General features: G+C 40.7%; 1 protein-coding gene across 8 annotated transcripts in view; it reads right to left on the reverse strand.

Annotated features, from left to right (window-relative positions):
* Positions 1–7,537: 7,537 nt before the first annotated feature.
* The window catches only part of ptprfa (protein tyrosine phosphatase receptor type Fa), a 209,463-nt gene continuing 193,561 nt past the window's right edge, over positions 7,538–23,439 (reverse strand). For 6 of the 8 annotated variants that reach the window (XM_041070385.2, XM_041070384.2, XM_041070382.2 and 3 more), the window contains 7 exons: positions 22,202–22,487; positions 21,406–21,584; positions 11,489–11,615; positions 9,703–9,828; positions 9,370–9,524; positions 8,719–8,854; positions 7,538–8,533 (listed from right to left, as the gene is read on the reverse strand). In XM_041070385.2, the coding sequence (XP_040926319.1) occupies positions 8,465–8,533; positions 8,719–8,854; positions 9,370–9,524; positions 9,703–9,828; positions 11,489–11,615; positions 21,406–21,584; positions 22,202–22,487 (1,078 nt within the window). In that variant the 3' untranslated portion in view covers positions 7,538–8,464. The other 2 variants (XR_008694380.1, XM_055507844.1) reach the window with 2 other exon arrangements.

Raw genomic sequence — 23,439 nt, forward strand, 5'->3', positions numbered from 1 at the left:
TATGAAGAATTTTGTATTGTATTAGTTGTAAATTTGTATTTTTTGTCATTCTGAATAAATTAGAACATATATTATTCCAGAACGTGTAATTAGTGGTGATGTTGAGATCAGCTTACCATTTAGAGATTGGAAGGCTCACTGTCTGGTCTACATTGGAAATTAAGATATAGATTTTGGATACTGTCCTTTTCCCTGATATATCAATAAATCGCTCTATTACTGGTGGTGGTTGCATGTGGATGGGAGTATTCTTACTTTTTGCATTAAGTATTGACTTTAGTTGTTGGTATTCTAAGAAATTGGCACTGGTGATTTCATAGTGGGACACTAATTCTTCAAAAGAGGTAAACTTGTCTCTTGTGAAAACATGTTTCAGATGTGTTATCCCTTTGATATGCAAAGTTGGAAAGTGTATTGCCTTTTTCTTTTGTATGATGTCTGGATTGTTCCACGGAGGTGTGTTTTGGCAAAGAGTAAGCAAAGACCCATCAATTTTAAGAAAATCCTACCAGGCTGTCAGAGATGCTTTTATGCTAATGCTCTGGTAACAACTATGATGTTTGATTTTGGTGCTGATAAAGGGCAGATCTGCAACTTTAATATTTCCACAAAATGTTTGTTCAATGTCTATCCAGGAGGAGTCTGCTGGCATGGGTTTTATCCATTTGTGGACATGGTTCAGTCTATTGAGAAAATAGTGGTGGAAGTTAGGTAGTTCTAGGCCGCTGCAGCGTCTGGATTTTTGAAGAGTTTTTAAACTAATTTGTGGTGGCTTGGTTTTCCACAAAAACTGTGAGATGTAGGAGTCTAATGTCTTAAACCACGCCTGGGCTGGCTGAGTTGGAATCATTGAGAATATGTAATTAATTTTTGGCAGGATCATCATTTTTATGGTGGCAATTCTTCCCATAAGTGAAATGGGTAAGGACTGCCATCTTTTGAGGTTGGCTTTTATTTGTTTCAATAATGGAGTGTAGTTTCAATTCAATTCAATTCAATTTTATTTATATAGCGCCAAATCACAACAAAGTTATTTCAAGGCACTTTACAAAGTAAGGTTTAAAACCTCACACAACTAAACCCAACAAATCCCACATACAGCAAGCATTTAATTTGACAGCAACAGTGGAGAGGAAAAACTCCCTCTCTAACGAGGAAGAAACCTCCAGCAGAACCAGACTGGATGTGGGCGGCCATCTGCCTCGACCGGTTGGGGTGAGAGGATAGAGAGATAGAAAAGCACAGCAACAGCAACAAGCAACAACAAGCAACAACAGAGCACAGGCAGGATGGTAGGACCAGGGACTGGATGCAGGCAGGATGGTTGGATCCGCAGCTGCCCATCACAGACACCAAACTTTGAGTCCAATGATACCTGTGGGTGAGGACAGAGAGGGAGAAAGAGTGGGGGTGGGGGGGGGGAGAGAGGAGAGAAGCACAACTACTGGACAGAAAGAGACAAGGTTAGTTAAACATGGGACAATGATGGGAGGTTATGGGACAGAGGAGGTAGAAGGAAACAGAGGAGCTCAGTGTATAAATTAAGTCCCCCAGCAGTCTATGTCTATTGCAGCTTAACTAAGAGATGCTTCCTGTGACTAACAATAATTGCCAGTGACCTGAACCATCTCTAACTATAAGCTTTATCAAAAAGGAAGGTTTTAAGCCTAATCTTAAAGGTGGAGAGTGTGTCAGCTTCTCGAACCTGAAGAGGGAGCTGGTTCCAGAGGAGAGGAGCTTGGTAGCTAAAAGCTCTGCCCCCTGTTCTACATTTAAACACTCTAGGAACCGCAAGTAGCCCAGCGCTCTGAGAACGAAGTGTTCTGCTGGGAGCATAAGGAACTATAAGGTCTTTAAGATAAGAAGGAGCTTTATCATTGAGTACTTTGTATGTGAGTAGGAGAATTTTAAATTCTATCCTACATTTTACAGGCAGCCAGTGCAGAGAAGCTAATGTAGGAGAAATGTGATCTCTCTTTCTAAGTCCTGTCAGAACTCTGGCTGCAGCATTTTGAATGAGCTGTAGGTTTTTTAAGGAGCTGTTAGGACATCCTATGAGTAAGGAGTTACAGTAGTCCAGCCTAGAGGTAACAAATGCATGGATCAGTTTCTCTGCATCGCTCTGAGAGAGGATGCTTCTGATTTTAACTATATTTCTAAGGTGGAAGTAGGCGGTTCTGGAGATTTGTTTAATGTATGATATAAAAGAGAGATCCTGGTCAAACATGACACCAAGGTTCCTCACAGTAGAATCTGAAGCTAATGTTATGCCATCCAGGGTGGCTATCTGACTCAATAGTGTCTCTCTCAGATTTTTAGGCCCAACAATAAGAATCTCGGTTTTATCTGAGTTTAGTTGAAGGAAGTTTTGGGACATCCAGGATTTGATGTCTTTTAAACAACCCTGAATTTTGACTAGTTGATCTGTTTCATTTGGTTCCAAGGACATGTATAGCTGAGTATCATCTGCGTAAAAATGAAAATTAATAGAATGCTTTCTAATAATCTCACCTAGAGGAGACATGTATAAGCTAAACAGAATTGGACCCAGCACAGAACCCTGTGGAACTCCATAGCTAATCCTTGTGCGTGTGGAGAATTTATCATTAACATGAACAAACTGGAATCTGTTCAACAAATAGGATTTAAACCATCCCAATGCTGTTCCATTAATCCCGATTCTATGTTCTAGTGTCTGTAATAGAATGTGATGATCAATTGTATCAAATGCAGCACTAAGATCTAACAGGACAAGGACAGAAACTAGACCATTGTCCGAAGCTAATGGAAGATCATTAGTGACTCTAACCAGAGCTGTTTCTGTGCTATGATGTTTTCTAAATCCTGACTGAAAATCTTCATACAGGTTATTCCCACTAAGGTGGTCAGATAATTGTTTAGCCACGATTTTTTCCAGAATCTTGGAAATAAAGGGTAAATTTGAAATGGGCCTATAGTTGGCTAGTTGTCCAGGGTCAAGGGTTGGTTTTTTCAATAGAGGTTTGACCACAGCCACCTTAAAAGCCTGTGGTACATAGCCTAGTTGTAAAGATTGGTTGATTTGATTTAATATGGATGAGCTGATTAAAGGTAGAACTTCTTTGAGTAATCTGGTTGGGATTGGATCTAAAAGACAAGTGGACGACTTGGAAGAGTTGATTTAGATTAATAAGCTCTGATAGCCTAGACAACAATTTCATGCCCAAGTTTTTAATGTTCCCTGAATGGAGTGTGGTAGAAGAGATGTTAGTCATCTTAAGGTTAAGTGGTAGCACTATAGATTTGGTCAAATTAATAGAGTATTCTGAAAGTCCTGAGAATTCATCTATGAGGCTGATAGTTGTAGGAAGAGACGTCTGTGGCTCCAGGAGAAACAGTAACACATAGTCAGCATATAAACTTATTTTATGATTTACCGATTTGGTCGATATTCCAGTAATTCCCTCATGCTGTCTTATTGCTGCGGTTAGAGGTTCAATAAATATTGCAAATAGTGATGGGGAAAGTGGGCAGCCCTGTCTTGTCCCTCTATGCAGATTAAACCTTGGTGAGATCTGGTTGTTTGTTCTGACTGTGGCATTTGCTGAGCTGTATAATATTTGGATCCAGTCTATGAATGATTTCCCAATGCCGAATTTGTGCAGAGTGGCTAAAAGAAACTTCCAGTTTACTCTATCGAAAGCTTTTTCTGCATCTAAGGAGAAGATGGCTGACTCTAGTTTATGGATGGTGACATACTCAATTAAAATTGAATTAAAAGTGAATTATATATGGAGTGATTTTTTCTAATCTTCTAGCAAGTGCTTTACACACTGTTTTTAGATCTACATTTATTAGTGAAATTGGTCTATAACTCGGTGGGAGTGTAGGGTCTTTTCCTGGTTTTTGGAGCAGGCTTATGAAGGCAGAATTCATATCTGTGGGTAATGAATGTTGTTGTTTAATTTCAGCTACCATTTTGTAAAAGCTGGGTGCCAGCATGGACCAGAACTTTTTATTGGGCATCTCCTGCAGAGCTTCATGTAGTTCTGCCAGAGATAACAATGAGTCTAGAGTTGTGGATTGTTCTTCCTTTAGCTTTGGCAGTTCTAGTTTATTCAGAAACTCCTCTATGGCTGAGGTGGATGGATCTATTTAGGACGTATATAACTCTTGGTAAAAGTTTTTAAGGTATCATTTATTTCATGGGGATCACGAGTAATATTCCCTTTCTTATTAGTTATTGAATGGATGATTTGTTTCTCTTTATTATTTAATTAAATGGTTAGCTAGAAATTTACCACATTTGTTAGCATGGTCAAAGTTCTCCCAGCGTAATTGATCTATCTGAAACTGAGATTTGCAATCAATTATATTATTTAATTTCATCTTTAGATTCCTTAGGTCTTCTAGGATTCTATCATTGGTTGGAGAGGCAGCATATTTAATCTCTAGAGATTTCATTTTTTGCTCTAATTCTAATTCAATTAGCATGTCCTTTTTTTTCTTATGCAATGAATATGAAATAATTCTACCGCGCATACCTGCCTTCCCAGTCTCCCAAAGAACACAGGGTGAGATTTCCGGTGTATCGTTGATTTCTATAAAGGTTTTCCATTCTCTCCTGACATAACTGATGAAGTCTTGATCATTGAGTAATGATCTATTAAACCTCCAATTCTTGGATGATGAGCGTGACTGTCTTAATCAACGAAATGGACATTGGTGCATGATCACTGATTGTGATAGAGTGAAACTTGGTGTCAGAGACATCTTGTAAGACTGAGCTATTTACTAAAATATAATCTATACGGGAGTGAGAGTGGTGAACTGGCGAGAAAAAGGTATATTCCCTGGATGTAGGATGAAGAGAACGCCATGTGTCACAGAGACCGAAATCATCCATGTACTGTTTTAAGGTCTGTACTGATTTCCAGTTCCTGTTGCTCACAGCTTTGCTTAGCCTGTCCAACTCTGGGTTAAATACTAAATTAAAGTCCCCTCCTACTATAAGTTTGGAATCAGAATGAGCAGACAGTGATGTGAAGAAGCTGTGAAAGAAAGAGGGGTCGTCAACATTAGGGCCATACACATTAGCTATGCAATATTCAATGTTTCCTATCAAGATATTAATGATTATATATCTCCCTTCTGGATCTACAATGGTATCGTTATGAGTAAAGTTAATCTTTTTATTTATCAGGATGGCGACCCCTCTTTGTTTAGAATTGTAACCGGCTAAGTAAGCATGTGGGAACTCTGCTGATGCCAGAGTGTAATTTATAATTTTGGGAATATGAGTTTCCTGTAGTAAAACAATGTCTGCTTGTAGGGTTTTCAAATGGTTAAATATTTTAAATCGTTTGTCCTTCTTATTGATTCCACGTACATTCCAAGTGACAATCTTCAGTGGTGTCATATCTTACATGACTGCTGTGGATCACTAGTCTTGTGTGTATGTAGTGTGACAGACTTTAGGTGTGTGGCTAACCTTAAGTACCTGTGTATTCTGAGTTGTGTGTTATCTATGTATGTGCACGTGTTTCCCATGTGCAGTAGATGTTTGTGTGTGGCTGCTGGAGGGCAACATAGCTGGCTGACTACGTGGGAGAAGAATAGGAAAGAGAAGGATGTACACAGTGTGGAGTGAAAGTAGGTGAAGGAAAAAGAGTAAAGAGAAGGAAAATTAAAGTGAAAGGAAAGTGAGTGATTAAGCATGATGGGCGCTTTGCAAAGTGAGTGGAGGAGTTACATTAGAATGACAATAAACATTTACATGAAACATCTGCAAGGGAACGAATTTGAATAGTTTGAATACTGGATGTAAAGTTATATTGCATCTATTATTTTTTAACAAACCTTTTATATTAAACCATTGTTGTTACATACCACCTGCTAGTAGAGCCACGGAGTTGCTTCCCGGTCCCGGTAGAGCTCTTCGTTGACGTACAGTTTGTCGACGCTGATGACAGCCCTGCAGCCTTCTGCCATGAACCTCTTACGGATGGGGAACAGGTCGTTGACGCTGTAGTCGGTTCCCTTTAGCTGTCTGCCTCGGCTCTTAACCAGTTCCTTCTGCTTAAAGTCATGAAACTTAGCAACGATGGGTCGAGGGCGCTGGCCATCCGGTCGTCTTCCTCCGAGTCTGTGCGAACGGTGAAATGCCATCTTGTCGACAACTTCCACTGAAATCTTCATCTGTTGTTTAAGGAAGTTTTTAACGGTGGTTTCCGCGTTTTCCTCCGCCTGCTCTGGAATCCCCAAGAACACCAGGCTGTCCCTCATGCTGCGGGCCTGCAGATCAATGATGCCTTCTTTTATTTTTTTATTTTCGGCCGCTAGCTGAGCCACATCCTCCGTCAGGGACTGCACCGTTCCCTTCAGGGCCTCGTTCTCGGTGGCGAGAGAAATCACCTGCTGCTGGCTGAATTCCAGGGAGTCGCGGAGGGACGTAAACTCTTTGTGGAGGAGTTCCACTAGCGCCACTAGCTTGTTTTTTTTCTCGATGGACTCCAGGATGTCCGTGATGTTTTTGTCCGCCGAGCTAGCTCCAGGTGACTCAGGTGAGTCAGACGGACGGGACCTCTTGTTTGGAGCAGTGTCCTTTTCCCCCATTACCAGACGCTCGAAGCACTCGTCGATGTACTCAAAACTTTCTTCGGAATTATCCAGAATGGTAAGATGGTTGATTATTTTCCGTAGAATAAGGTAGTTATTTATTTATTTAAATTGGCGGATAGTTTGTCGCGCTGTTGTTTACTACCGGTGTTGCGCTGCCTTGTTGAATTTCTTGTGCTGTTCTCGCAGAGTCTCGCGTTCTTTCACAGCATCGCGCCTTCTCACAGCATTGCCCCTCACCGTTCTTACCGGTGGCCTGTAATGTCTCAATTTGAATGCGACGATATTTATTTGATAGCGAGTTGTTGCGCGTCATACTCCCCTTATTTGAGCACACAACAGATACTTAATAGTAAAATAGGTGTGGTGTAATATATGTGTGTTACAGGGAGAAATGAACAGTCGGGCCTCAGTTACGCTGTAGTGATTGGAGTCTTCTAATCAACGAGCTTGAGCTTCTAGCGACAACAGTCTTCTCACCTTGGCACTTTTGTACCCCATAAGGGTACTGCTGGGGCAACAAAGCTTGCTTATCTGTTTAGGTACATTACTGCACTTTGATTTCTTAGTATATACAACTGCTCAGCCTTGGATCATAATTCTTGGGGGTTAACTGAAATGACTCGCTTGGATCAGTGATTCAGAGAGAGACCTTATTAAAACACATTTAAGAACTTTAAACGTCTAAGAAAAGAGTTAACTTTTCATGTTTAAGGCAACTCTGAGCAGTCACTTGTCTCAGCTACTGTGGCTTTAGGCGCATACTGTAGATCTCACTTAGCTTAGCTACCTGTTAACTTACCTTGTCGCACACCAGTGCTGACCTTTTCGAGGTTCCTTTCTATTATCTGGGCTTAAGGAGGTTCAACCTACTACCTGGCTCATCTCCATCCAGAGGAGGCTCTCCTTGCTAATATGAAAAGCTACAGTAGGAGGCACATTTATAATTGAACTCAATGACTGCTATTTATTAGGAGCAACGTCTTTAATACAGCTGACTGCATTTATAAACAATAAAAAAGTCATGGTCTATACAACAGCTAGAAGCCTTGTAGCTTAACTGTGAAATACGTTCTTTGCATGATTCACTTCTCAAACATTTTGTCATCCCGGTTAGTGAAAACCAAAGCGATGAAATGCATGTAGAATGCCTGGAGCAGTAAGAAGATGTGGGTCTGTTTTAACTCTCTACCCTCTCCTACAGTTCCTGTTCTTTAGTGATGAACCAGAACCAAAGTTAGAGTAGCAGCTGTAACAGCTGAGCACATTTCTATCACACATGTATATACCGGAATTCACAAACTCTCTATATTTTATCTGTTTGGTGATAATATTATTATCATCAACCCCACATTTCCCCTTAGATGAGATCAACTAATTAATGATAGTAAATGAATATTACTGAATATTGAATATAAAATGATTAGCAGCTGTGAGTATGCAGTCTGATGCTTACAGTAGCACGTTGGAAACACACGCCCTTCATGCTAAGATAAAATAAGCACATTTAAAATAGGCCCATTAAGACACAATAACCATTGTAAGTGGCAAAAAATCGATTCTAGGTAGTTATAATGCTGTAAATTGAGTAGTAAGGTAAATAAAAATAGCACAGAAATATTTTTTGCTGTTAGGAGAGGGTGACTGGCATATTCAGTCAAAAGTGGGGATGAGGCATGACTATGGGCCTTTGGGGTCAGGTTTGGGAGGTTTTGGTGTTGGGTCTATGGCAGAAACATGGCACCAGTCCAGAAGCGGGCCGTTGTGCCCTGTTGTCTTCCTGCTGTGTCCCTCGTACCCGCTTCATCAGGCCATGGGGGCTGAAGTGGCTCAGTGGATATGGCTCAGAGGAACCTTCTGGATGGGATTATGTTGCATAGTGATCAAAGCTTCCCAGGTACTCCAAAGCAGCCCGGTAGCACAGCTGGTATTGGTCCTAGTGCCACAGGACAATATTAGATTAGTTTGTAATACATGCTGTCAACATTCTTCTTCAGCTAAGTGACGCCCGACCAACACGTTATTACCGTGCAAAAGGTTTAACGTCACATACTCTAAATAAATGTTAAACTGACAGGGCTAAGGTAGAATACAAGTAAGATGTCTCATCTCAGTCTGCACCTCTGTCTGCACCATGGCTGGTCTCTGGGTGCGCAGGGTCTTGACGGTCTGGAAAAGGTCAACCACTCCCTCATACCTCATCCTCTCTAGCACAATGCTCAGGGTGATGAACACAGCAGTCCGCCCAACGCCAGCACTAATAGACACACACAGTCAGACTCCTTTTTACTGACCACACATCAAACAACAAGGCTAATAGGTGCTGAGGAGACGTATGTGCCTCATTGCAGTGGTGCCACCAGAAAATTTTCAGTGGGGTGGCCAGAGAGGGGGCACAGAAAATGTTAGGGTGACATGCCAAATTGGGCTTATATTGATCAGATTCAGTACAGATCATGGCTTTCATTGCATGCTCTCTGACTCTTTTCGATTAAAGTGACAATAAACAAACAATTTTGAGAAACACACAAACATTAATTGTAGAAAAATGGCCACCCTTTGGGGGCGCCACTGCCTCATTGGTCAGATCATAAGTCCACAGGGCAGAAATACCACGCTGGATGTACTACAGCCTGGATGACTTCGTTCATACATAACATTATTATGATATTAATTTATTAGAAAAACTGTCAGATTCACACAGAAGTAAACAGAAATGCAAATGTGTCTGATCCAACAGTTCTAGTGGCAACAGGGCTAAACATACAATACCTGCAGTGCACAGTGATTGGCCCATCTTGTCCAAACTGCTCCTTGGTTTTATGGACTTGACCGATGAAGTCGATGAATCCCTCCCCAGTCCTGGGGACTCCCTGCTCAGGCCAGTCTGTGAATTGAAACTGCCTGATGGTCCTTGACTGTCCATCCTGACAAACATACACAAGAACTCACTCACACAGACAGCTGCCTGGCCTGGCCCGACTGAAGTGCTATAACGTTTCTGTACACACACACACACACACACACACACACACACACACACACACACACACACACACACACACACACACACACACACACACACACGTCTACGCACAAACCTACCCTCGCATCTGTGACTTTGAACTCTCTCAGGATGTACTGAGGCATGTTGTACTCAGCCATGGGGTCCACGACAAAGTACTGGTAGCGTGCTGAGCGCTCAGCGGGCCAGTACTGATGGCACTTCTCCTGCAGAAAAGAGATGTGTGTTATCACGACAAGAGCAGAATATATGTATAAAATCATATAAATTGTCAGTGATGGTGGAGGGTAAACAGAAGCAGACTGAATTTGACCTGTAATCATGAAAACACTTGAAAACACACCCTGAATTGAAAGTACAATAAACGCATAACAATTCACTTCTGTGTTATTTTACGAAGTGAGTCAGTGAGTGACCAGTGACTGGCGGTCCAGCCAATTATGCTATTCACAGACTTTTTTTCGCAGCTAATCAACAGCATTGACATCTCTGGTCAAATCAGCTATCAGTCACTTACATCCGAACACAAGCATGACTGTGTCAGACAGTTGTAATGGGAAAAATTGTGCCTTTGTGCTTGTTCTTATCCAACACAGTCATGTGCTGGTTAGGTGCAATACTAAACATTTTTGCACAAACAACTAATCTCTTGTGCCCTGTCTTACATCAAGTTTAAACATCTGATGTTCTGTTTGACCCCAGTCTCTGGCTCCATCCTATCTGATTCCTCACCAGACCCAAGGCCATACACTTAATGCATCCTGTCTTCGAAGCTTGGTGTTCCTTCTTTTTGATAACAAGACATGATGATGCAGAAGGGAGAATGTAAACATTCTCACTCACGGCGAGATAAGGAGGCACAAACAATCCTGTTGGTCCAGAGAGACATTCCACCAGAGCCAGAGAAAGGGGTTAAAAGGCAGAAGTAACTTGAGGATCGTGGGCTCTTTGCATCACACCTTCGCGATGTGTGCACTGATCTCCCCAGCTGGTTTTTGGTTTGTTCATGTGCATGATCAACATCCATGTTTTTGATTTGCTTTTCTCATTATTTTTGTTTTCCTTTATTTTTATAATCACACAAAAGACAACTCTCTCATCTGCCTCTTTATGGGAAATTTTCACCACACAGTCACTTGCTTCGGTCACCGGGACTTTTGTTTTGCTTTGTAAGTAACAAAATATCCAAGTCTTCAAAGGTTCCCTTGTCTACTCAAAGTATTGTTGGACGTGTGTGTCTGACGTGTGCACCTGCATATGTGTGTTGTATAGCAAGTTAAGTAGTATCAGTGATAATGATATTTCATGTAATTGCCTTCATTCACAATGAGGCAGGGGAAGAGTCAAAGAGTGAGGGATCAGCCAGAGCAGGAAGTTACAGGTAAGATAATTGTTTGACCAAAACCTGAGTGTGACTAGATGATAGACACTCATATTTAACTAGAAAATTGAGGTTAAAAGAAAACTTCACAGCTTTTCAATGGGGGTTGACACAAATGCAGGTAATATTTAAGAATAAAATCAGATTCCTGCAAATTTCAGGAGGACGGAGGAGGTCTATTTATATCATTATGACAGAAACTTAAGAGAGTGCCTTGGCTTTTATTTGGATATTTTTTAACTGCCCTTTTTTATTTTGGGCCACTGCCCCTTAAAATGTCTGTGCACGGCCCTGATTCCTTTACAGTACAGTTCCTTTACAGTCTGATGTCTCTTACAGTGGTCCAAGGAATCGCTCAGTGTGTTTGCTAAGGCACACTGATAATAATGAAGGTAAACTTAATTCCAAAGAAATTATCACTATGGAAGTCAAAGCCTTGGTTTGAAGATGATGTGAGAGATATGACACAAAGCGTGATGGCTTACCTGTCCCATCTCCCGAAGTTTGGTCAGCATGACCACAATGGTGGAGTTGTGCTCCCACAGCATTCTCCAGAAGTCCTCTGTGGTGTCAGCCATTGGGCCCTGCGTGGCCATATAGGCTCTCTGGTGCCTGCACGGTGGAACAGACACACCTGTGTTTAGTCCAATTCCTTCCTGGGATGAATGCTGTAACAGAGAATGAGCCTGCAGCAGCTCAATGAAACTCTCAGGTGTTTTGATTTACAGGTGCATGTTTGCATGTAAAAGTTGGGGTTTAACAGCACACTTTAATTTATGTCAGACCTGGTTTCTACTGCTCAGCCAGACTGCACCATGCTGGAGAAGGTAAAGAAAAGAGCAGCAGCAGGGGGCAGTGTTACACAATCCAACAAAGTGCTCTAGAGCACATGTTCAGTACTTCTGTTGTGTGAGACAGTGAGGGCTGAAAATCATCTGTCAGCTTTACCTCTGCTAAGTGGCTGGCCCACTAATGGATGGATGTGTTAACTGGCAGATCTAATTAAATTCTATTCAATTTTATTTATATATTGCCAAATCACAACAAAGTTATCTCAAGGCACTTTACAAAGTAAGGTTTAAGACTACTACTAAACCCAACAAATCCCACATAAAGCAAGCATTTAATTTGACAGCAACAGTGGAGAGGAAAAACTCTCTCTCTAACGAGGAAGAAACCTCCAGGAGAACCAGGCTGGTTGTGGACAAGAGAGAGAGAGAGAGAGAGAGAGAGAGAGAGAGAGCACAATTACTAAGATTATTAATAAGAGGTTAGTTGAACATAGAACAATGATGGGAGGTTATTGGACAGAAGAGGTAGAAGGAAACAGAGGAGCTCAGTGTATAAATTAAGTCCCCCAGCAGTCTATGTCTATTGCAGCTTAATTGCGCTCTGAGAACGAAGTGTTCTGATCGGAGCATAAGGAACTATGAGGACTTTAGGATAAGAAAGAGCTTTATCATTGAGTACTTTGTAGGTGAGTAGGAGAATATCTAATTCTATCCTACATTTTACAGGCAGCCAGTGCAGAGAAGCTAATCTAGGAGAAATGTGATCTCTCTTTCTAAGTCCTGTCAGAACTCTGGCTGCAGCATTTTGAATAAGCTGTAGGCTTTTTAAAAAGCTGTTAGGACATCCTATGAGTAAGGAGTTACAGTAGTCCAGCCTAGAGGTAACAAATGCAGGGATCAGTTTCTCTGCATCACTCTGAGAGAGGATGCTTCTGATTTTAGCTATATTTCTAAGATGGAAGTAGGCGGTTCTGGAGATTTGTTTAATGTATGATGTAAAAGAGAGATTCTGGTCAAAGATGACACCAAAGTTTCTCACAGTAGAATCTGAAGCTAATGTTATGCCATCTAGAGTGGCTATCTGACTCAATAGTGTCTCTCTCAGATTTTTAGGCCCAGCAATAAGAATTTCAGTTTTATCTGAATTTAGTTGAAAGAAGTTTTTGGACATGCAGGATTTGATGTCTTTTAAACAACCCTAAATTTTGACTAGTTGATCTGTTTCATTTGGTTCCAAGGACATATATGGCTGAGTATCATCTGCGTAACAATCAAAATTAATAGAATGCTTTCTAATAATTTCACCTAGAGGAGACATGTATAGGCTAAACAGAATTAGACCAAGCACAGAACCCTGTGGCACTCCATAGCTAATCCTTGTGCATGTGGAGAATATCTCAGTAACATGAACAAACTGGAATCTGTTCAACAAATAGGATTTAAACCGTCCATGATCAATTGTATCAAATGCAGCACTAAGATCTAACAGGACAAGAACAGAAACTAGACCATTGTCCAAAGCTAATAGAAGATCATTAGTGACTCTAACTAGAGCCGTTTCTGTGCTATGATGTTTTCTAAATCCTGACTGAATTTTCTCATACAGGTTATTCCCACTCAGGTGGTCAGATAATTGTTTAGCCATGATTTTTTCCAGAATCTTGGAAATAAAGGGTAAATTTGAAATGGGCCTATAGTTGGCTAGTTCTCCAGGGTCCAGGGTTGGTTTTTTCAATAGAGGTTTGACCACAGCCACCTTAAAAGCCTGTGGTACATAGCCTAGTTGTAAAGATTGATTGATTTGATTTAATATGGACGAGCTGATTAAAGGTAGAACCTCTTTGAGTAATCTGGTTGGGATTGGATCTAAAAGACAAGTGGACGACTTGGAAGAGTTGATTATTAAGGTTAACTCCATATGAGTTATGGGGAAGAAGCTGTCTAGGTAAGACAGAGGATTTGGAATATTTAAAGTTGATGGATCTAGACAGTGCTTTCTGTCGTTTGGAAGAAGTCGCTGCTGAATGTTTTTTCTAATGATGATAATTTTATTAGTAAAGTAGTTCATAAAGTCATTGCTGCTGAGATTTAAGGGGATAGTAGACTCAACACAGCTATGATTCTTTGTCAGCCTGGCTACAGTGCTGAAAAGAAACCTGGGGTTGTTTTTGTTTTCCTCAATTATGGATAATATGCTTTTCTAGCAGCACGGATTGATTTTTTATATATTATTAGACTGTCCTTCCATGCAATGCAGTTTACATTTATTTTGTTGGAACGCCACTGTCTTTCTACAGTAGTTGTCTGGTCCTGTGCTTTAGGCTGCGGATCTCTGAGTTATACCACGGAGCTAACCTCCTCTGATTCACTGCCTTCTTCTTCAGAGGAGCCACTGTGTCTAACATTGTACGTAGAGAAGCTGCAGCATCATCTACAAGACAGTCAACCTGGTTATAAGGATTAAGGTGACTGTTCTCCTCTGTTTATCTACAAGACATTGAGGCAAAAGATGATGGAATCATCTGCTTGAATCTGGCAACAGCGTTGTCAGATAAACATCTGCTATAGTAACATTTCTTTCCAGCTATTGTAAGGTCAATTGTGCTAAATTCAAAAGTTAATAAGAAATGGTCAGATAACAGAGGGTTTTGGGGAAGAACTATTAAATTATCAATTTCAACCCCATATGTCAGGACAAGATCGAGGGTATGGTTAAAACGATGAGTGGGTTCATTTACCTGCTGTGTAAAACCAATAGTGTCTATTAAGGAGTTAAAAGCAGTGCTGAGACAGTTACTGTCAACATCTACATGAATGTCTCCCACTACAATGACTTTATCTGTGCTAAGAAAGAGTTGTCACGGAGTGGGGAGGCTAAGCAACATGGCCATGTTACTAGAGAGCAGAGAGGCCCAAAGCCCACATCGTTTGCAGGACACCACCACACCTCCAGAGAAAACTACGGAGTCTGACATTGTTTTGTCAGGCTTTTGTTTTCACTTCCTGTTTTATTATCATAGTCCCGGTTTCCAGTCTCATCCTGTTTACGCTAGCGTTACTTCCGGTTATCATTACACGCACCTGTCTTTTACTGTCACTTACCAGGATATTTAACCACCACCTGTTATCACAGTAATCCGCCAGATCGTTGAATCAATGTCTTCATGTTCCAGCAGTTTCTTGTTCAGTTTATCCCGTTGCCGACCTATTTCCGTATCCTTGACCACCGCTTCTCGTCTGATCCTGACCGGTATTGAAAATACCTTGTTTCTGTTGCTAAACCCTGCCTGTTACTGAACCTGTCTAAGCCTGTCGATTCAAACTCGGAAATCTGAGCCTTCTGGTATTGACCCACGCCTGCTATCGGAACCGATTACTTCTGCTCCTTCTGTACCTCAATCCTGTGTTTACCCGTGCATTACCTGGACTGTCTGTGACTACGAACTCTGTATTAAAATTCCATGCACACATTTTTTTCATGCTACACAATGCTAAAGAATTGGACCTTGATGTCTCAGTAAGGTGTCTGTAACTTTTCATGCCAAAAGGCGCTGTAGATCGCCCACACGGCCCGTCTGAAAATGTGTGTTTTAAGCTCTCGTCCACAACACTCTATTTTCGGAGTGTGTCGGAAGCTAAACTGATCACCACACCCCTTTGAGGACGCGCATAGCCGTGAATCGCCGTGGGAATCAAACGTCACGGTCACTGAATCCATTGTAACAGTGACACTGGCTAACTCGTCCTCGTAGTGGAGTTCAACCATACGTTTGATCCAAAATCTGACTCTGAAGTCGAATGGGAGGCTGTGGAAGTGGTTACACTTCGACTGGCGCAAGGTACGTCTAACTGGCAGATTCAGGATTATTGAATTGGATTTTTATAGTATTTGCCGTATTTGTCTATAATTAAGTGCCAATGTAAGAACAGTGAATGCCTTCAAATGCATGGTGTGAGAGCAACTATTGCTTTCAAGATATTGCGTGTGTTTATTACTTTTATTAATAAATTAAAATTTTGATAAATTTTACATACTGTCATGTATGGTTGATGATCCAGGACTGGAGCCAGTGAGATTGAATGTGTATTCATTACAGAACACCTTTAATATACAGTATATCAGACAATTACACATGCATGGAATAAATCAGTATCTCAGAAATTCATAAAAACTTTGAAAGATTTTACTATTTACAGATTAATCATAATGTACCTGGAACTCTGGTTTACAAACATAGTTTTGTTTCTAAATATATATTGACCTAATATTTTTTTGTGCTTTTAGTAAGGTGTACGATATATCAAGTGCTAATATATAACTAATAGAAATGTAGTTATTGTTTTTTTCAGTACTATGTCTGTGTGTATCTCAAGTTGTTGCAGGTATCTAGCCAAGAAGTCTTGTCAGCTGGTGCTGGGGACTTCTAGGGCGAAGAGTCCAAGTCATTCCACCATCCCTGGTCTGGATCAGGGCAGTGTTTCCTGAGGGACAAGGCACTTATGTTGGACTTAGACCACCTGTGAAATACCTAAATTATTGTTTTTTGGCAATACTCAATAAAAGCTGAAATATTATAAAACATTTGTCTTTTTTCCCTCATTAGGTATATACATACAAAAATAGTTCAGTGAAACAGCATTAGTCAAAGCCAACTTTATTTTTAACCAATGCACCAGCACTATAATGCTGGATAAGTTACCGTCACAGTTCAATTTGCAGACCACAAAATGAATGGGTAGGATTCATACTTATGTTGAAAGCATAGTTTCTGGAGTGGAACAGGTACAGTCATGGGCAGTTGCCTGGGGAGATGTGAGGATCTTTTTTGTCTTCACGTGTTGGAAGACATTGGAAGCAGTGCAGCTGCTGTACAGATGGAGGATGCAGCTGTTTTCCTTGACACCACTCTAGAAGGTATAAAGAATAGAATAGCAGATTAATGAAATGAACAGTATTTCCTATGTATCTCACAACTTTTACAGATCTAAACAATAAATAGAGGTAGTTAAATCAGCTTTAATGGTGTGTGGAGCAAACACGTTTTCAACTTATTTTATAGTGCTGGTTTGTTAAATCTTAGCATGACATTAATGACCTCCTTTCTGACAGGTTGCTCAAATTCTGCTCAGAGGGCCGGTAGGACAGGGATGTTTACAAGGTCCTCCATAGAACAACCTGAGTCCAGCAGGACTTTATGGTCTTCATCACATTTTCCACATAATCTGCACCATAACACTAGAGTTACAAATTACCCGTCAACAGACTAAAATATCAAAATAAGTTGACCAACTGCATACAGAGTAAATACATAGACAATAATATAGATCAGATTATAAATACCACAACTACTGAAATGTGAAATGCAAAATCTCTGTCAAATAAAACTGCATATTGGCCAACAAATGATTATACTGCTGTTAAATGTACATACCTTTGCTCCTGAGGTGAGCACTCTTCTACTCTTCTACAAGGTAGCCGCGTGTCCACAGCCTGCAGTGGCCTGTCAGTTTGAGAAGCAACCTCCTCGCGTTTCGGTAGCTGGCATGCGTCTACCTGTATAAAAAAACACAACATGTTTACAGCTAAAGTAGCTGACTGGATAAGCAACAACACACATGTTAGACTTAGATAGAACTTGCAATAACCCAAATTCACGGGTCTACTTGGGCTACAACATACACACGACAGGCTTGGTAGTAATTAGAAACACAGCTGACTCTCACAACTTACTAGAGCTAGCCGCTAACGCTAGCCGCTAAAGCTGCCCTACTATCGCGCTAGCAGCTATAATGTGAGCTGAGTGAATGACCTCAGTACCATATATCACAAGATTCGAACCGGACAAATGCTGGAGAGGCTTGGACTCATCCAAATTGCGTGTCAGCACCTTGCAACACTGTCTCTCCCTGTCGCTGTAGCTGTTAGATTCAACGGTTCTAGCAATCAGCATTCCTTACACAGGAGGGAAGCTATATTATAAACAGAAATTTCTGGAGTACATACATCAAATAAGAATCAAGCATGTACTTACGTTTGGGGAAGCAGCAAGTGGGCGCTTCTTCAATCTAAGTGACTTCTTCTTTTTGTCTTTTAAATGGCGGGTGGCTACCAACTGAAAGGTGCATTAGCGCCACCTCCTATGGTAGACTTCGCAGTGAGTGACTTCTTCTTTTGTCTGTGACTGGAGTGACTGAAACAAAATGTTTCAGGTACATTTAGGGGTCCAGGTTTGTCTGGGGGGGGCGAAGCTGGTTCTGTGATTGGTCAAAGCGATTGCACACGTATCCAGTCCGCCAAATTTGAAACAATGGTTCTTTAACCGTATTGGATAAACTCTCAAAAATGTGAAATAAGTAGGGGGCGTACTTCTAACACACCAGGAGTGTCTTAATGTGACACAGGGAGTCAAATAAACGTACCAGAATGTCCAAAAAGTGAATTTTGCATGTGCATGGACCTTTAAACCCTTGAATCCGAGACTCTACAGATGAAGCGGTTCGTTTTCGCTGATTTCAGTCGACTGTCAGTCCCCTTTCTGACGCAGATCACACACTTATCATACCCTCATGAGCCGACTGTCAGCAGCCCCCCTCCTTGGTCTGTCTGGGGAAGGTGTTAAAAATGTTAATAAGGGCCACCCCCATTTTAGCACCAAATACACAATTTCAGGGTAAAACCAAAAGGTGGAGCTTTAGTATCTGACCTGTAGAGTTAGGGTCAAACAGCAAGTATAGGCACAGTTCTGAGAACAGGCCATAGATCTGATAATGTCAGTTCAACACTGTTTGCTAGGGCAGACAGACAAACAGACAGACAGACAATAGTCTATCTAAACAGTCAACTAAAAAGTTGAGAAAACTTGAAAAGTTGACTTCATTTCAGAATTGAATGTTGTACTAACTTTTTTTTAATCATAGATAAGCATCGGCAGTTCAAGCTGCCACACCTGCCAAACTACCTTCTGAAGGTTTATCAGTTACTGGCTGTATAAGTTTGAGTTGGACTTCACAAAAGGACCTAATGAAATTATTAAATTCTCATTCTATTAATTATTCATATTCACTTGAATGTAGTGTGTGTCAGTCTGCCTGCTTCAGGAGCTGTTTTAAATTAAAAAAAGAACATTTCAATGTTCTAATCAAGCTTAGATGAACATAACAATAGAGAGCCTCTTTTCAGACAGAACGACTAATCCACAGCATTAGTTAGACTGGTTTCACACCACCCCCTTCTCCCCAAAGCACCAGAGTCCTGCAGTGCTGTTACCTGATGTGATGTAACCAGATACATTTGTGAACTACTTCATCCATCCATCACTTAAGAGCCTAGTGGTTAAAGCACACAACTTCTCACCCACAGTTTTTAAATAAACTGTTTTTGTTAGTTGGTGGTTTAAAATAAGAAAACGTTTATATCCTAAAGCCATAGACTTAACACTTTCTTTTTAACAAGGTTTATTTACAGATTTTATAAACGTCCAGTTTATTTGACTATTTTCTAAACCAAGTTGTCTGAAAGTTGGGTCACTACATTCTTTTAGAGCAGAAATGTTTCTCAAGGAGCTTCTACATTATATGTCCTTCATGTGGGGCATGGTCTTCACACCTTCTCACAGTCCTTTGTTTACCGGTGAGCCAGTTCTTTACAGGTGTGAAGTGAAGCCAATTGTAAATAGAGGATAGTGCCTAACTTTACTCAGACTGAAGGTTCCTGAACTTTTGGTAATGTTTCTGCTTTAAGAAAAGTCTGTAAGTTAACTTGAAAATTATTGAGCAGTCACAATCAGCCGATTGAGGTGACATTTGGCAGTTAAAGGTGACTTAAATGACACAGAACTGAAAGAATATCAGCTGGCATAACTCATAACACATATGTATGCAGATCTCTGTATTTTGTGTCACTTGAATTAGACCTACTGTATTGACAGTAACTAAATTCCTTCATACAGCATTATGTTAACAGAGCCTTGATTTGAGTGGAACCTTTAAAGTTAGGATCCATGAAGAATTTTCTTGTTAAGCAGTTTACAAATATATCCGGTTTTCATGGCTCAGGTGAAGTTGTGTGGAAGTTGAGTCATGTCAACTCTTTCAGTCTGGTGTTCTTCTTGGGGGAGGGTTCATCACACCTACTCACTTTTGTGTCTTTTCTTCAAGTAACGAGCCAGTTCTCTGCGAGTGTGAAGTGAAGCCAAACTGGAGGATAATATGGAACTTCCCTCAGACTGAGGAAGCTTTGGTCTTTGTCAGTTGTCAAAAATCGCCAGTAAATTTAGTGCCAAACATTACAATACAGTAATACATACAATACAGTATAATTAAAACAAATAAAATATCCATGTGGATGTTGACTGAATGTTTGACTAAAGGACATTGTATTCATAACAGCTGTAATTTTCTACTTGCTTAGACACTGAAATAATAAAATAAATAAAATAAAAATTCAAATAAAATTGAAATAATACTTTTTTTAATCCTCAAACTTTGCTCTCGTCAAACAACCCTCCATTTGCAGCAATCCCAGCATTGCAGGCCTTTGGCATTGTGGATGTTAATTTGTTGAGGTAATCTACTAATCTGAGCCTTCTGACGCAATGACCAGACACATTGTACCATTACTACAGTGCAGTAACAGTTGCTGGAAATTGGCCTCTATACACCTAAGTAAATATTGCAGCAAAAATCAGACATTTGTAGCTAGAATAGTCATTTACCAGATTAGTCATGTAAGCAGTGTATTTCTGAATCGTTCATTGCAAAAAAAGTAATTTTCCCTATGTGCATATGAAGAAATAAATTCACAAAGATAACTTTTTGAATTCTTCTCTTCATTGAGTCGTCAGAAGCTCTCGTGGTATTTTTTTCCACAACACCATACTGTAAGCCGAGTCACAGTCGATGCACAAATCTGGAACTGTGGAAGGAACGTATATGTGTTTGTACTATCACTTCACTTATTTTAGAGGTTTAGCTCTTATTAAAACCATCATTTAAATCAGTTAAGCAAGTTGCATGCGGCCGGAGTCAAGGCAGGACATGTTGTGTTACGTTCCACATATTATAGACTGACCACCTGTCAACAAATAAAGTGAGTAACATCCGCCTTGCCTTGACTAGCTGAGCTGTTGCCCTCTTTCGTCTGCATTATCATCTCACTCCAATCAGTTTGATAATCCATTTTAATCCATGATGATAGATAATTAATGGGAGTTTTATTTACCTGCATCAAGGTCAATTTACAGTCACACATTTCACAGATGCTTCTCAGTGGCAGTCATTTATATAGATGGTATGAGCAATAGACAAGGTTCTACCCTGCCCTCCCTTGGGTGGGGGTGCCTTGGGATTCATTACAAGCTGAAAGGATAGCTCCTGATTAATTGGGCTCCACTACATTACTAGACTGGAACATATAGTTTCCCCAGTTAGTCTTTACACATGTTGAGAAAGCCTACTTCTGTGAACGGCCTTTGATTGGCTGCTGTTACTATGTTAGTGCTGACATTTTATGTGAAGTACTTCTCATTAGTGGGGCATAGATTCTTGCAAGCACAGTTCTGACCCTTTTTAGTTAATTGCAGTCCTTTTCAGTGTGATCACAGAGCACTCACCTGTATCCATCCATGAAGCTGGCGTTGATGTAATCTGAGCCCTCCATTCCTCTGATTGGCTGCAGGCAAACCCGTGTGGACTCAAAAGGCATGATGTTCACCAGGCGATTCTTGAATTTGTTACATGGCAGGTTGGCACTGATAAATCTTGAGGTATGTGCTTTGGAGTTGGCCAGCTTCTGTAGGGAGAAGGAGGAAGGATGTAAGACCACTGATGCACCATAGTTACACCCACTGTGAGACTTGGTGAAGGTTGATGTTGTGTGCTGCTAACCCTCTAACTGATGCTCACTACACAAACCCAACCACATTTATTGTGTTGAGAACTGATTATTGATTATGTCAGAAGTGCTTGTGGAAGATGACAGTGGGATAAAAGTCATCCTGCTTGTTTAGACAAGCAGCACATCTCAGACGGATAAGTGCTGCAGCTCATCCTAATCATCCTCTGTCTCATCCAGGAATTCACTTCTCCAGAGCTCAAATATTTGTAGGACACGGAACAAAGATTGAAACAGTAATGTAGATGAAATGATGAAGATTCTGCAATAAAACAAATCTACATTGTATTGTTTACTTAAACTACATTTCATGTTTTAGGTAAATTACCCCGAGACCTGTCAACAAAAGGGGTAATAACATCAACACAGGCTTCAAGGCATCATATATGTGCTTTTCTTTTTACATGGGCTGGCAGAGGTTTTTATTCATTACTGTCATTTCACCAGATAATTATTCTTGAACAAGCAATAAATTGACGACTTGGAGAAGCTTGGAGACATGCTCTGGTTCGTACCTTGAACTCAAGTTCCATGGCTGTGACCGTCTCCCCAGGCGGCATCTGGCTGAGCTTCTGGATGTGGGAGTACAGGTTGCATGCAGGAACCTCTGTGCTGCCACATTCAGCAGCTTCCAGTAGGGCCTCGTGGATGAATATGTATTGATCCTCTGTCTGCACCATGTAGTTCCTCTGAGCCCGCATGCACGTCACATGACCGTAAACGTCCACTGACTTCTCGCGTTTCATCCTCTCCAGCATGGATGCGATCACAATGAAGCAGCCTGTCCGGCCCACGCCAGCGCTGGTGGAGCACAGAGCACAGACATGGTGGCAGACTGTGTTTGCTCTCATTTCTTTGAGGAAGCTGATTCAATATAGGAGTCTAGTATAATTGTCTACTATAATCAGTAGCATATTGTGGTTAGTGCAAGACTAACGCCAGGCAAACTGACTTTAGGTTGCCTTTGCATCCTCTGCTCCTCTTTGCTACGCTAATCATGTTGAGGATTCATATATTTGCTAGTTAATGTTGAAGTTCCTCTGCAAAATGTCAAACGTTCTAGTGCGTGTGCATTGCACTGATCACCCATTTGAACTGTATATAGGCATAACAGACAGTTTAATTAGGGTACTGAAAAGAACTTATGCACTGTACTATGTAAGACTGAAGGGACACTCAGATTCCACCATATTTTCTATGCAGAGAAATGATCACTTATTCCCCTGCAAAACGTCTATGAAACAGGACATAGGCCTTTTAGCCTCGAGATCACAGACAGACAGACTAGAAAAAGTAAGTTCTTGAGAAATTACGTGGGAGAGCTGATCTGCTGCTGCGATGCCAAAAAGTTGACTACAACAAATCGATGAAAACTACAAACGTTGACAAAGATTAAAACGATGACAGCGATTAAAAAGATGACAAATGTAAAAAGATGACAATGATTAAAATGTTGACCAAGGTGCATTGTTGACTAGCCTTTTAATGTGTAGTTAATTGCTTCAGTGTGTAATAGTTTAATAAGTAGTCATAATTAACCAGTCAGAACCCAAAACTTTGCCATTTAAGGTAATAAATTACATTGGTGTTTTTATTTTGAAAGGATTTAGAGGTTGTGTGTGAATGATTACTAAACTATTAAAGGTGCCTGCCCACGCAAAATTAACTTTTTGGACATTCTGGTACGTTTATTTCACTCCCTGAGTCATGTTAAGACACTCCTGGTGTGTTAGAAGTACGCCCCCTACTTGTT

Source organism: Betta splendens, chromosome 4 (genome assembly GCF_900634795.4).
Source record: "Betta splendens chromosome 4, fBetSpl5.4, whole genome shotgun sequence".
In the NCBI taxonomy this organism is placed as follows: domain Eukaryota; kingdom Metazoa; phylum Chordata; class Actinopteri; order Anabantiformes; family Osphronemidae; genus Betta; species Betta splendens.